Source organism: Pan troglodytes, chromosome 8, assembly GCF_028858775.2.
Source record: "Pan troglodytes isolate AG18354 chromosome 8, NHGRI_mPanTro3-v2.0_pri, whole genome shotgun sequence".
In the NCBI taxonomy this organism is placed as follows: domain Eukaryota; kingdom Metazoa; phylum Chordata; class Mammalia; order Primates; family Hominidae; genus Pan; species Pan troglodytes.
The window spans coordinates 39,950,929-39,966,513 of record NC_072406.2 but is presented as its reverse complement, the minus strand read 5'-3'; the positions used below and the strand labels follow the sequence as shown (position 1 = coordinate 39,966,513).

The 15,585-nt window shown below is 36.6% G+C and overlaps 1 protein-coding gene and 1 long non-coding RNA gene across 42 annotated transcripts in view; one reads left to right on the top strand and one right to left on the bottom strand.

Moving 5' to 3' along the window:
- ANKRD26 (ankyrin repeat domain containing 26) overlaps positions 1-15,585 on the top strand; it is a 134,785-nt gene that overhangs the window by 76,425 nt on the left and 42,775 nt on the right. For 38 of the 41 annotated variants that reach the window (XM_063780515.1, XM_063780516.1, XM_054660854.2 and 35 more), the window contains 4 exons: positions 529-658; positions 5,422-5,712; positions 8,516-8,733; positions 10,115-10,343. In XM_063780515.1, coding sequence (XP_063636585.1) covers positions 529-658; positions 5,422-5,712; positions 8,516-8,733; positions 10,115-10,343 — 868 coding nt within the window. Of the gene's footprint in view, positions 1-528; positions 659-5,421; positions 5,713-8,515; positions 8,734-10,114; positions 10,344-15,585 lie in introns of those variants that run through there. The other 3 variants (XM_063780525.1, XM_063780543.1, XM_063780542.1) reach the window with 2 other exon arrangements.
- The window catches only part of LOC107976949 (uncharacterized), a 35,532-nt gene that overhangs the window by 7,408 nt on the left and 12,539 nt on the right, over positions 1-15,585 (bottom strand). Inside the window, exon 3 of the long non-coding RNA XR_010146595.1 lies at positions 15,423-15,491. This is a non-coding gene — a long non-coding RNA (uncharacterized LOC107976949). The remainder of the gene's footprint in view (positions 1-15,422; positions 15,492-15,585) is intronic.

Below are 15,585 nucleotides of genomic sequence, written 5' to 3'. Positions count from 1 at the left end.
CTGGGATTACAGACATGCACCACCACGCCTGGCTAATTTTTGTATTTTTAGTAGAGACAGGGTTTCACCATGTTGGCCAGGCTGGTCTTGAACTCCTGAGCTCAAGTGATCCGCCTGGCTTGGTCTCCCAAAGTGCTGGGATTTTAGGCATGAGCCACTGGTCCAGCCTAAGTATGATTTTCCTCTTCACCTTGGACTCTGATCTCTGGTTTATAGCTAATATTTGATAATAGGTTAATGTTTTATATTAACATACTAAAATGGATAGGAATAATTTATTTATAAAAACTTCATGTGATTTTAATGTTAACTCTTTATCTGCCATATATGTCATATAATTTTTCTTCACATTATTTACCTAAGATTATAATTTCATTAGAGTGTTTTCAAACTATGTCAGATTGAAATAAACGAGAGAATCATGATTCATTTGTTTTTCTTACATGCTAAAACATAATATCTGTTTAAATAATTATTAAATGTTTGCCTTTTTAAAACTTGAGTTACTCATTTTGTACCTTCCTGCAGATTTAAGAACCTCTTAAAAATGACAAGAAAGAAGTTAAATGAATATGAAAATGGAGAATTTAGTTTCCATGGAGATTTAAAAACTAGTCAATTTGAAATGGATATTCAGATTAATAAGCTAAAACATAAGGTAATTTTTAATAAGTTTTGGGACCAAAAAAGTCACTTAATTTTGGGAAATATAGACTTCTTAATGCTTTGAACAGTGAAATAAATATATATTTTTTTAACTTTAGGGACTTGATACTAATAAAAAAACTTTTTTTAAACTTTTAAGTTCAGAGGTACATGGGCAGGTTTGTTATGTAGTTAAACTTGTGTCACGGGTGTTTGTTAAACAGATTATTTTGTCACCCAAGTATTAAGCCTAGTGCTCATTAGTTATTTTTCTTGATTCCTCTCCCTTCTCTCACCCTCCATCCTCTAGGAGACCCCATTGTCTGTTGTTCCCCTCCGTGTGTCCCTGTGTTCTCATCATTTAGCTCCCACTTAGTAGTGAGAACTTGCAGTATTTGGTTTTCTCTTCCTGTGTTAGTTTACTAAGGATAATGGCTTCTAGCTCTGGACATAGGAACAGGCAAAGATTTCATGGCCAAGACACCAAAAGCAATTGCAACAAAAGCAAAAATTGACAGAATCTAATTAAACTAAAGAGCTTCTACAGAGCAAAGGAAGTATCAACAGAGTAAACAGACAACCTACAGAATGGGAGAAAATTTTTGCAAACTATGCATCTAACAAAGGTCTTATATCCGGCATCTATAAGGAACTTACACAAATTTACAAGGAAAAAACAACCCCATTAAAAAGTGGGCAAAGGAGATGAATAGACATTTCTCAAAAGAAGACATACATGCAACCCAACAAACATGATAAAAAGCTCAACATCATTGATCATTAGAGAAATGCAAATCAAAACCACAACAAGATACCATCTCATACTAGCCAGAATGGCTATTATTAAAAAGTCAAAAAAATAACAAACTATTCATCTGACAAGGGACTAGTATCCAGAATATACAAGGAACTCAACTCAACAGCAAAAAGAATAATTCAAAAGTAGGCAAAAAATCTGAAACAGACATTTCTCATAAGAAGACATACGAATGGCCAAAAGGTATACGGAAAAAATGCTCAACATCACTAATCATCAGGGAAGTGCACATCAAAACCACCAAGTGATGTGATCTTATTCCAGTTAGAATCGCTACTATCAAAAGACAAAAAATAACAAATGCCAGCAAGGCTGCAGAGAACAGGGAACTCTTAGACATTGTTGGTGGGAATGTAAAGTAGTACAGCCATTATAAAAAACAATGTGGAGTTTCTTCAGAAAACTAAAAATAGAACTGCCATATGATGTAGTCGTTCTACTACCAGGTATTTATCCAGGAGAAAGGAAATCATCATATCAAAGGGATATCTGCATTCCCATGTTTATTGCAGTACTATTCACAATAGCTGAGATGTGGAATCAACCTAAATGTCCATAGACAATGGAAAAGAAAATATGGTGTATACAGATACATAAAGGTGAAAACAACAGACGCTGAGGTTTCCAAGAATGCAGGATCTGTGCCAAGAAATGTGTTCAGAATCTGGGTGACAGGATCAACAGAAGTCCAAACCTCGGCATTTTGCAGTATAGTAACAAGCCTGCATATGTACCCTTTCAATCTAAAATAAAAATGGAATTTTTTTTTTTTTTTTAAGGAAAAGATTTGGTGGCTGGGCACGGTGGCTCATGCCTATAATTCCAGCATTTTGGAAGCCAAGGTAGGCTGATCACCTGAAGTCAGGAGTTCCGAGACCAGCCTTGACAAAATGGCAAAACCCCGTCTCCACCAAAAATACAAAAAAATTAGCTGGACATAGCGGCACACGCCTGTAGTCCCAGCTACTCTGGAGGCTGAGGCAGGAGAATTGCTTGAACCCTGGAGGCGGAGGTTGCAGTGAGCCAAGATTGCACCATTGCACTCCAGCCTGGGTGACAAGAGTGAAACTCTGTCTCAAAAAAAAGAAAGATGTGGTGTATATACAGGATGGAATATTATTCAGCCAAAAGAATGAAATCATGTCAGTAACATTATGTTAAGTGAAATAGGTCAGGCAAGGAAGATAAATATCTAAGGTTCTCACTCGTATGCAAGTGCTAAAAAGAAAACCGAGCTCATGGAAGTACAGAGTAGAATCATGGGTATTAGAGGCTGGGAAAAGCAGGAGGGAGGAGAGGCAGGCAAAGGGGCGGGGAAGGGAGGAGGTGTTGGGTGATGGCTACCAAATTAGAGCTAGCTAGGAGGAATGCATTCCGGTGTTCTATAGCACCACAGGGCGAATACAGTTAAATATAATTTATTGTGTATTTTCAAAAAGCTAAAAAGAGGATTTTGAATGTTCACAAGACAAATAAATGATAAATGTTTGAGGTGATGGATATGCTAATTCGCTTATACATTGTATACATCTATTAAAATATCTCTCTAGCCATAAATATGTACAATGTTGTGTGTCAACTAAAAAGGAGAAAATAATTCATCCCATGATAAAATAGAACATGGGCCAAACTCAGTGACTCATTTCTAATGAATAGAATGTGGGAAAGGTGACAACATGTGACTTCGGCATTAGATTAGAAGAGGCTTCCTATCTCAGACTCCTTGCCGTTGGAACCCAGCCCCGATCTTGTGAGGAAGCTCAGGACACAAAGGCAGCCTAGGAGTTCCAGTCCCTCAGGCTTTGAGCTGTGTCCAGGGAACCTGAGGGGAACAGAGACAAGCTGTCCTGGCCGAGATTTTCCCAAACCACAGATTCGTGAACAGAATAAATGTTGTTTTAAGCCATAAATTTTGGGTACTTTGTTAGGAAGCAATAAGCAGAAAAAATGTATTTTACAAAAAGAGACAATAAGAAACATAACTTACACAGGAAAAATTAGTCTCATTTAAAGTAGAATCTGATAAATGTTGAGATTAATTTATTCGTGGCAAACAATGTTAAGCAGATAGCCAGGAGAAAGACGTAAGAGCTATTGAGGAGAAAGTTTTTTCTCCAGATTTAAAGGTCTGGAATCTGAACTCTCCAAAATAAAAACTTCTCAAGAAGACTTTAATAAAACTGAACTGGAAAAATATAAGCAACTCTATCTAGAAGAATTAAAGCTTCTAGATAGAGGGGGACTAGAATCTTCTGGTTTGTGCACTAATGTGTCTGGTTGCTGATGGTGGCCATTGGCTGGAACTTTGGTTGGGGCAGGAACCCTGAGCACCTACTCGAATAGTTTGCAAATAGTGTCTCCCATTCTACAGATTGTCTCTTCACTCTATTAATTATTTCCTTTGCTGTGCAGAAGCTTTTCAGTTTAATATTGTCCCATCTTTATTTTTTGTTACTATTTTTTAAAATTTTATTTTATTAATTTCTTTTTTTTAACCCAGGCTGGAGTGCAGTGGCGTGATCTCAGCTCACTGCAAGCTCCGCCTCCCGGGTTCACGCCATTTTCCTGCCTCAGCCTCCCGAGTAGCTGGGACTACAGGTGCCCACCACCATGCCTGTCTAATTTTTTTGTATTTTTAGTAGAGACGGGGTTTCACCGTGTTAGCTAGGATGGTCTCGATCTCCTGACCTCATGATCCACCCGCCTTGTCCTCCCAAAGTGCTGGGATTTACAGGCGTGAGCCACCGCACCTGGCCAGTATTGTCCCATTTTTCTATTTTTGTTTTTTTGCCTACGGTTTTGAAAATAGCCATAAAATCTTTGCCTAGAGCAATGTCCTGAAGCAATTTCCCTGTCTCTTCTAGTAGTTTTATAGTTTCAAGGTCTTACTTTTTTACATCTTTATCCAATTTTGAGTTGATTTTAGTATATGGTGTTCGATAGGGGTCTAGTTTCATTCTTCTGCATGTGGATATCCAGTTTTCCCAGCACTATTTATTCAAGAGGATGTCCTTTCCCCAATGTATGTTCTTAGCATCTGTTTAAAATCAGTTGGCTGTAAATACACGAATTTATTTCTAGGTTCTTTATTCTGTGGCCTTAACACCAATAATTATTACCCCTTGGAATGCAAGTCAAATTAGCATAAAACATTTGCAGCTCAGAAAAAGGCTTATGGCATTAGAATCTATATTACAAGATTCATTAATTAGAGTCTTATTTTAAAAGTCTTATTCTGGGAGCCTTTTTTTTGATGAGGCCTAAATAACTCAATAGGATGTCCGAAAACTTCTTTAGAAATTATAGGGCATGTTGGGGCTGGGAGCAGTGGCTCACACCTGTAATCCCAGCACTTTGGGAGGCTGAGGCAGGCAGATCATGAGGTCAGGAGATCGAGACCATCCTGGCTAACATGGTGAAACCCTGTCTCTACTAAAAATACAAAAAATTAGCCGGGCCTGGTGGTGGGTGCCTGTAGTCCCAGCTACTGAGGAGGCTGAGGCAGGAGAATGGCGTGAACCCGGGAGGCAAAGCTTGCAGTGAGTGGAGATCACGCCACTGCACTCCAGCCTGGGAGACAGAGCAAGACTAAAAAAAAAAAAAAAAAATTATAGGGCATGTTTATGGGGGAAGTAGTAAGAGACTTTCTGCTACCCCTTAGAGCCATTTAAGGAGGAAAGACATGAAACAATCATAGAAAAATACAAGTCGAAGATCAAGTGCAAATGTTGTGTGGCAGAGATGATAAAAATAAGGAATATATTTTTGTGACTCCTGGTGGCTTTGACTTTTTTCTTGATTTTCTGGGTAATTTAAGGGTCCACATTTGAAGAATCTTTTATGGTTCAGGTGACATTTTATTGCAACTGAATTTATTTCAAAATTTGTTCTTGGTTTTATGTTAGGCTATTCTCAGGCTACTTCCTTCATTATTACACTATATTATTGTCTTCATTCAGATTGATGATCTTACAGCAGAACTGGAGACTGCAGGTTCAAAATGTCTACATCTGGATACAAAGAATCAAGTTCTTCAAGAGGAGTTGTTATCTATGAAAACAGTACAAAAGAAATGTGAAAAACTACAGAAGAATAAAAAGAAGTTGGAACAAGAAGTGATCAACCTGAGAAGTCACATAGAAAGGAATATGGTAGAACTTGGTCAAGTCAAACAGTATAAACAGGAGATTGAAGAAAGAGCAAGACAGGAAATAGCAGAAAAATTAAAAGAAGTCAATCTATTTTTACAGGTTAGCTTATGTGTAGTGTGCCTTTGTTCATTTCACTGCAAATTGTATTTTGGATATATACATTATATGTGTTTCCTCTACATCCCTTATAGCAATTTGTTCTGTAGATTTCTAGAAGGATGATGGCATCTGTTTCTCCCTTTAGATATTTTAGTTTCCATCATTATTATAACTAAATTGATGATTTAGAATAATGATTTTCATCAGAGAATTATTTGACTATTAAGACCAGTTGGCATAAAACAAAACCATCAGGAAAAGAAAGTATTGTGATTTAGAAATTATACCATATTCTTGAATTGTTCTTAAATTACATTGCTCACTTTTTAAATTTTTTAATTAATTTTATTATTCTTTAAATTATCAGAGTTCATGAGTACTAGTGAAACAATGATTCAAATATTTATACCTCAGCCTTCTGGATAGCTGGGACTACAGGTGCACATCACGATGCCTGGCTAAATTTTTAATTCTTATTTTTGGTAGAAACAGAGTCTTGCTTTGTTGCCCAGGCTGGTCTCGAACTCTTGGCTTCAAGTGATCCTCCTGCTTAGGTCTCCCAAAGTGCTGAGATTACAGGCATGAGCCACCAAACCTGGCTGATAAATATTTTAAACTTCAGCTTTTTTTTTCACATATTTAAAATTACTCTCTGAATCACTAACTCAAAAGTAAAGGAAAAAAATACACAATAATTACCCAGGTTTTATATAAATTAAATTTTATTGAGGGATAATTTACAAATAATTAAACACAACCATTTTAACAGTTTGACCCAAGTGTATACTTGCTTAACCACCCTCTCAACAGAGAACATTTCCAGAAAGTTCTCTCTTGCCCTTTTGCAGTTAATTCCCCCTACTTCATCCCAGGAAACCACTGGGACTTTAACACAACTTGTGTTGTTTTTGCCTTAAAAAAAAAAAAAAAACAAAGCTGGGCACGGTGGCTCATGCCTGTAATCCCAGCACTTTGGGAAGCCGAGGTGGACAGATCACGAGGTCAGGAGTTCCAGACCAGCCTGGCCAACATAGTGGAAACCCATATCTACTAAAAAATTTAAAAAAATAATCAGCCAGGCGTGGTGGCACATGCCTGTAGTCCCAGTTACTCGGGAGACTGAGGCAGGAGAACTGCTTGAATCTGGGAGGCGGAGGTTGCAGTGAGGCAAGATGGTGAGAGCTAGACTCCGTCTCAAATACAAAACAAAACAAACAAATTAGGCTGGGCATGGTAGCTCACACCTGTAATCCTAGCACTTTGAGGGCTGAGGCGGGAGGACCACTTGAGCCCAGGAGTTCAAGACCAACCTAGGCAACAAAGTGAGACCCCATCTCTACAAAAATTTAAAAAAGTAATTAGCCAGGCATGGTGGTGCATGGCTGTAGTCCCAGGTACTTGGGAGGCTGAGGTGAGAGGATCATGTAAGCCCAGGAGTTTTCAAGGCTGCGGTGAGCTATGATTGTGCCACTGAACTGAAGCATGGGCGACAGACTGAGACCCTGTCTCTAAAATAAACAAAGCCAAAGGAATGTCTTTCCTCTCTTACCCACATGGGTATATGAGTGTGTGAGTGTGTGTGTCTGAGTGAGTGATAAAAATCTACTTCCTTAATAACATGAGTTTATGTGTCTATGAGTGATTAAAACTCAATAATTTAACAAATTTGTTTTAGTTGGGATAAAGAGCGATTGAGAACTGCGTGGGACCCCTGTGCTTATGAGAGAGGATGGAGGGTGCAAACTGGTAGAAAGGATGTGAAAATTAACAGAGAAATTTCAACTGGGCCACTTGAAAATATGTAGCCGTTGTGAGAGTAGAAAGTCTTCACTACTCATTCTCAGCTCTTTCCCTTCCCTCAGGCTAGTGAGAGATAGGAGTCTTGGAACACAATCTACAAGGCCAAGGTGGTAACAATCCATGATAACACAGATTTCTTCACATGGTATTTATGATAGTCTTACAAAGCTCTGCATGTTAGCTCTTAGAGACATGGAATGAGAATAGGAAGAAATCTTAGTGATAAGCCAGTGTAGTTTCCCATTTTACAGATGAAGAGACCTGGGGAAAGGTTAAACAGCAGGGCCCAAGCCATAGAGCTAGTCAGGCTCAGGATCACACTCCACATTCCTTTACTTGTAGTCCAGGTGATTCCATAACCTTATGCTCCAGCAGGTAGAATTACTGTAAGAGATCCAACACCTTGGGCTTTTTTCTCAGCATGTATTGATGCGCACAGCATTTATCCCTAAGAAGCTCTAAGTTCCTGTATCTTACATACAGATGATTGCTTTAATTTACTTTGCCAGGTGTATTCATAAAATGGAACATCACATCAAAAATTTTAAGCATATTCAAGTCTCCCCATGAATATATTTTAAACACAAAAATAATTTTTATAAGATTTTCATTGGAAAATATCTCCACATTTGTAGTCATTTTCTTTCTTAGGTTTTCCTTATGTTACCAATTATAATTTTTTATTTTCTATATGACATTTCCCCCCATCGTTAGACATCTGGGTTGCCAGTCAGCCTTTATTGTTTTGATTACTTCATCAAGGATGAAAATGCTTCTCTAGTAGAAACTCACTTTCATTTCTTTGGAAGGTGTATTTGGATTCCCTTTTCAATTAGAACCCTGGGATGTCCTCTTATCTCTTTGACCAATGCCTGCTGGCACAGAGATCTTTCTCTTTTTGGAGTTTGGGTTAAAAACAAAACAGCCCTTAGACACCGAGTAGGTGACCATGGTCTTACTCAGGTTATATATTTTTAAAACATATGCTTTTAATTTGTTTTAGGCACAAGCAGCATCTCAAGAAAACTTAGAGCAGTTAAGAGAGAATAATTTTGCTTCAATGAAAAGTCAGATGGAACTCAGAATTAAAGATCTGGAATCTGAACTCTCCAAAATAAAAACTTCTCAAGAAGACTTTAATAAAACCGAACTGGAAAAATATAAGCAACTCTATCTAGAAGAATTAAAAGTTAGAAAATCTTTGTCAAGTAAACTAACCAAGTAAGTCAAAATATAGAATCATAGGAAATAAATTAAGCTCATTAATTTGCCTTGAAAGCATAATTCTTAGGTTCATGAGATTAATGGGAAGTGAAAGCTAAATAGGTAATATAATTTTGGAAAATGTTAGTAAATTAACTTACCTTTAAAATGTGAGTCCAGGACAGTTTATGTCTTTCCTCTGTTTTTTTTTTTAATTTTATATGGCTTTTCCGTTAATATTCTTAGGTAGTTAACTGGATCTATGTCTTTCAGCTATGTGCTTTTAAAACTTTGTAATTTAGACATTGATATTGTCATCAGATTGCTTATCAGCATTGCCATAAATATAATTATTAATGAGTTGGGCTGTTTTTTGGAAAATTACAACTTAAACCAGAAGGGTCAAGTATCACTACTACTCTGCACATTCTGGCACTCCATAAATGAACTTTCCTTGATTGTGATATCTGGTATTATCACTACAGGGTGCCATGAGACAAACTACCCTGTATAGTTTTTCTACTACTTAAAGGCATGCTAGTGAAATAGGGAATGATTAACGTAGGGATGAAGGGAAGTATAATTTATGAAGTGGTTAAAAATAACACCTTGGTCAGCCTGAGTGAGTGTGTGGAAAACAGGTCAGGCCCCACCTCTGATGCCTTGAGGACAATGTTAGGAGCTAACTGCCTTTGAGACGCTTTAGTTCTTTTTGATCACCAACTCAGCTATCTTCTTTTCCCCTAGAATTTTTTGCTCTGAATTATTCCTTGGTGCCAGATGCCTAATATTTTTCCAGATAATGGGTGAAATAAATGTAAAAGGGTGGTGAAAGCAAATGCTTGCACATGTCTTGAGGAATTTTTTAATCTCTAAACTGGTTTACTAAATACAACTATTTTTAGCTGGGCTTTTTCCTTTGTTCTTAGTTTTATTAATTGTATGTATCAAAACATGATGTTTTTGATATATTTGTACATGGTGAAAGGGTTATTATAGTCAAGCAAATTAACATATTTATCATGTCACATATTTACCCTTTAAAGACAAGTATTTTTAATGGCATCCTCAGGAATCTTACCAGTGGAGCGTTCCAGAAGGCAGCAGGTGTTACCTGTGAAGTTATACGTCATTGGTAGCCATTTTCTTCCCTTCCCTACTTTGCTTGAATTACTTGTTTGTTGGAAACTACCCTAGAAACACATGCACTTCTTTACAACAGTCTAAAAATTATAATTGCATACAGTAGGCATGGTCTGACACGTTTTTCAGTGTTAAAATACTGGTTAATGGGAAATTTCATTTACTCCTATGGTAACTTTTTAAAAATTGCAAGTCTTTTAGGAATCATTTAGGGAAAAGTAAAATATTAAGCATGTGTCTTCTGCAATCTTCACAGAACTAATGAGAGGCTAGCAGAGGTCAACACCAAACTTCTTGTGGAAAAACAGCAGAGCAGATCTTTGTTCACCACTCTCACTACCAGGCCAGTCATGGAGCCACCTTGTGTTGGAAATCTTAATAATAGTTTAGATCTCAACAGAAAACTTATTCCAAGAGAAAACTTAGTGATGTCTACCTCAAATCCACGGGCTTCAAATAATAGCATGGAGAACTACTTGAGCAAGGTTAGTTATGTTGTCTTTTTTCCTTTGGGTTTCAAATTTCTCATGTAATTCTTTTTTTGTTTGTTTTTTTGACACAGCGTTTTACTCTTGTTGTCCAGGCTGGAGTGCAGTGGTGCCATCTTGGCTCACTGCAACCTCTATGTCTAGGTTCAAGCAATTCTTATGTCTTAGCCTCTCAGATAGCTGGGATTACAGGTGTGTGCCACCACACCGAGTTAATTTTTATATTTCTAGTAGAGACTGGGTTTCACATATTACCAGGCTGGTCTCAAACTTCTGGTTTCAAATGATCTGCCTGCCTCACCCTCCCGAAGTGCTGGGGTTACAGGTGTGAGCCACCATGCCCAGCCTCAAATTTCTGATATAATTCTTGTTTTTAATTTGGTGAAATACCGAGTTGTTTAATTGACTTATGCTTGATAAGTAAAGGTCATAATTATCTGTGCTAATAAAGTGAGGAAACAGAAATTTTAGTTTTTTTTTTTTTTTAGTCCCTAGAGCTCTCATTTTCAAGAGATACCATTTGTTAACTTTATTCAATAAATGTAACTGAACTGTCACATTTTAAATTTCTTTAAAAGCTGAATTTATTAGAAATGGAATATTATTGCCTATTGCCTGATAGCAAAAGGTATATACGTTGAGATACTTTGGCTTTCCTTCTAATGGATTTGAGTTTGGCTGTGGTTGATAGCACTTTGATAGTTTTCTGGCACCATCTCAAGTGTTCCACCCTTAATCATAAGTGAATGAATGATTGGCATCCAAACACTTAACCACATATGGAAATTTATTATTTAAAGAACTCCAAGATAAATACTTCTTATGAATTAAACAAACTCTAACACTGATTAATTTGTATTTTTAAGTTTTGTCATTTTCTTACTTAGGAGTACATTCTTAGTTGCTATTGTTACAGCATTTTTCTCTCAATTTTTGTAAAATGTGTCTATTACTGGGCAATTGCACAGCGGTTTTTAAATAGTTAAAGCAAGCAAATATGTGAATTTAAAAAATGCACTTGTGCCATTACTTGAATGATTGATGTCTAAGATGGCAGTGATATCAAGAGTGTTTAGTAAGTATGATCAAACAGAATTATTTTCTTCCTACCCAGAATTTCATGTTAAGCTTCACAGGGTCCTCATCTCCCCTGGATCCTAGCTTTACAGTTACAAGGTCCTAGCTAGCCAATATTATGTTCATATTGTTAGCTTAGTTTTGTCTTGCTTTTCTAGAACAATAGAAAACCCATTGAAGAGGAACCTTGCAATCCAGCCTTACGATTTCACTCATAGTACGACTTCATTTCTGGGGATCTCAAAATGAATTCAACAATGACAAGTTTTATCAATTGTAGACTTGGTAGGGAAAAAAAAAATTCAACTATGCTTGATCCAGTTTAAGATACTTGTCTAACTTTTGACCATTTTTGACTGGGGGAACAAATTACAAAAGCTGGTTGCAATGGTGAACACTTGTAGTCCCAGCTACTTGGGAGGCTGGGGCAGGAGGATTGCTTGAGCCCAAGAGTTTAAGGTTGTAATGTGTTTTTACTGCAACTGTGAATAGCAGCCGCACTCCAGCCTGGGCAGCATAGCAAGACCCTGTCTCTTAAAAAATTACAAGAAGCATAAAACATTTGTTTGAACAAAAATAAATAAATAGCAACTAGTTTTTGTTGTGTATCATTATGAAAATATCCATTTTAATCAGTGCACATTCGCTTAAGATTTAATGGTATTTTCATGATCTTAATGCAGAGAAAAAAAGTGTAGACTCATGTTAAATGAGACCTCAACCTTGTTTCTTTACCAGGCCTCATGTCCTAACAAATCATAGAAGACCAAGTCTAAGGTTTCTTAGACAGCACTGCAGCCAAGTGGCTTAACAAGGAACAAATCAAATGATTGTTTTAATACATAAATTATAAGATCTATCCAGCTAATTTTTTTCATCATTTTGTTAGCTTAGTTTTGTCTTATTTTTCCAACAATGAGATGATCAGGGTCTAAATGCTTCAGAGTCATGAAGTTTTCCTACTGGGTACAAAAAGAAAATGAATGTCAAATACTTGTGTAGGCCGGGTGCAATGGTTCATGCCTATAATCCCAACACTTTGGGAGGCCGAAGCAGGAAGATCACCTGAGCTCAGGAGTTCAAGACCAGGCTGGGAAACATAGTGAGGCATAGTGAGATCTCATTTCTACAAAAAATTAAAAAAATTAGCTGGGCATGGTGGTGCACGCTTGTAGTCCCAGCTTCTTGGGAGGCTGAGGCAGGAGAATCACTTGAGCTCAGGAGCTCAAGACTACAGTGAGCTATGATCGTGCTTCTGCACTCCAGCCTGGATGACAGAGTGAGACCCTGTCTCAAAAAATCCAAAACAATAACAAAAAACCTTCTGTAACTTACTAAGCATGATGCAAATATAAAATTTTCTCATTAGTTCCTACCAGAAAACTCAGGTAACAACATTTTATAAGATGATGAAAGAATATGTAGATACGCAATGTAAGGGAAGATTTTTGAGGAAATGTTTTTCCTTAATTGGTTTTTTTGGGGAGCAAGGAGGTGTTTATTTTTAGTATTTCTAGATAAGCTGAAAAATATTCCATTGGTATACATGGTTTCTTTGTGGGGCACTGGTTTGCCAAACCATGTTAGACTTAACAAAAGAGATTAAAAAGAACCATTCTGTCAGGTCAAGTGACTTTCATACATTAAAAAATTTTTTTTGAAAGAATAGAACTTTTAAAAAATGGCATGAAACTATATTACATAAAACAGATAGAAGTAGAGCTCTCTGGCTAAAGGAGAGGTAGGGGCTCTGAAGCTGTGACTTCCTTATCCCTTAATCCTGCAATATCCTCTGTAGAACCTTAGATTTCTGTGGGACATAGTTTGAAAACTACTGGTTATGAAATAATCCTTCTAATTAGCCAAAACTTGTTGGTACATTGTTCTTTTATAATTTTCTCCTATTCTTATATTTTAAAATGAAAAAGTATACATGAAGTTGCAGATGTGCTCCTTTTATTAATGTTGGACCTCAGGCTGCCTCCGCCACCTGAAGCATAACCCCCACCTGGAAATAAACAAAGTCCACAGAGAAAGGAGGAGCATTTTTATAAAACGTAGTTTATTTATTTTACTCCATAATAGCTTTCGATTTTGTATTATGCATTAAATTATTAGCGTAAGAGATTAGTAATTTATTAAGCTTTTTAATTTCCTCTAGCAGTGTTCAGTTTCTCCTAAGCTATTGCTCTATACATTTCAAAAACCATCGATGGCACCTTGTCTACCTCAATAGGACAGTTATTAATGTCACCAAGACATTTTTCTCTCCTTTTTTCTTCCGTAGTCTGTATCAGGCACTGTGTTAAGTTATTTAACTGGAGACAATAATTTTAAATTTGTATTAAGGGAAATATGAGGAAAATGTGTGATTTAATGGGAAATTAGGAATAAAATGAAAGGGACTTTTTCAAAGTCATTTAATGTTTGCCAGTTTTCACTTTTAATATAGGTAAAAGCATCCCAGTTTCCCACCAACCAGGACAAAACCAGACTTGTCAACACAGAAGACCCTTTTCCTAAGCTTTCAAGTGTCCCTCCCAGAGCACCTCCCTCCTGGGTTCTGGGTCTGCCCCTTTTCCCTTTGAGCCTTTATGTCTGACCTGGTGTCCTTTTCTCAAAAGTAGTTGCCCTCAGCTGTCATTTATGTGGTAAAATATTCAAGGGTTGGCCAGGCATGGTGGCTCCTGCCTATAATCCCAGCACTTTGGGAGGCCCAGGTGGGCGGATCACGAGGTCAGGAGTTTGAGACCAGCCTGTCCAATATGGTGAAACCCCGTCTCTACTAAAAAATACAAAAATTAGCTGGGCGTGGTGTTGCGCGCCTGTAGTCCCAGCTACTCAGGAGGCTGAGGCAGGAGAATTGCTTGAACCCAGGAGGCAGAGGTTGCAGTGAGCCGAGATCACGCCACTACACTCAAGCCTGGGCAACAGAGTAAGACTCCACCTCAAAAGAAAAAAAATAAATTCAAGGGTCCTTGAGAGGCTGGAAGAGACTTTATGTAGCGGGAGGCCACTCCAGGGCTGGAATAGAGGCAACAACTTTATACCATATACCCTTTAAGTGTTAGGCGAGAAAAATAACCTGTATTTAAATTTGTTATGCAGGAAGTTTCTCTGTCTAGACAGTTAAGATTTCTTCAATATTAGAGTAAGCAATTTGTTAAGAGTATTTCATTTTTATCTAAGCAAAACATACATATTATGAAAGTATTTGTAAATAGGGTATAAAGAAATAATAAAATTTATTACACGTAGGAAGTAAATATTTAGGAGAAGTGAGAAACTACATTACATTAGTAGTTCCTTAATACAAGTCATGTAAAAATGTATATTTTACGTCATGTTTATTAATGAATAGCAATATAAGATTCGTTCAATAAAGACTTCTCCTTTTATTTGGTATTGAGTTATTACTTTTACAGGACCTGTCTACTAATGCTATGGTCACATTATTCATTGTATAAGGCCTATCTATAATGTTATTGTCACAGAAATATATGGAAAACAGTCTTACAAAATATTGGGAAACCTGTTAGTCAAAAAATTTAATCTTCATACCTAACATTTTTAAAGGCATTGGATATCATATTATCGTTATCACCACAAAGTACCTATTATGCTCACTATATAGTGTACTATTTCAGACCATGTTCTGGGTATTTAGTGAGAGAATACCTTTTATAAAAAAGATTTAAATAAGAACACTCTAAATAGGCCACTTGCAATATAGTTTGAAATATTCCCACACATTTCATAATTAAGTATATAAATATAATTAGATATTTAAAAAATTGGTACTAATTTCTGAAATCAAAGTTACAATTAAAGAGCTATATATTTTTTGTTTATAATTCTACCAAGTTGTGAATCAAAGAAACTAAGCTTGAAAACTAGCTCCAACTTATATTTATCATTTTTTGAGCAAATTTTGTGTTTACATGAATAAAGAAATGTTATTTATCATATATAGATAGGATAATATTTATTTTCACTTACTCTTTTGCCAGTAGAATTTTCACATGACATTATAATAGCATCACTTTCTTCATGTATATATTGATGATTCTGTACCAAAAAATAGCATAGAACATACTTTAAATTTTTAATTCTCTAAAAGTAGACAATGGAAAGTGGTTTTTTTGTTTGTTTTTTTGAGACG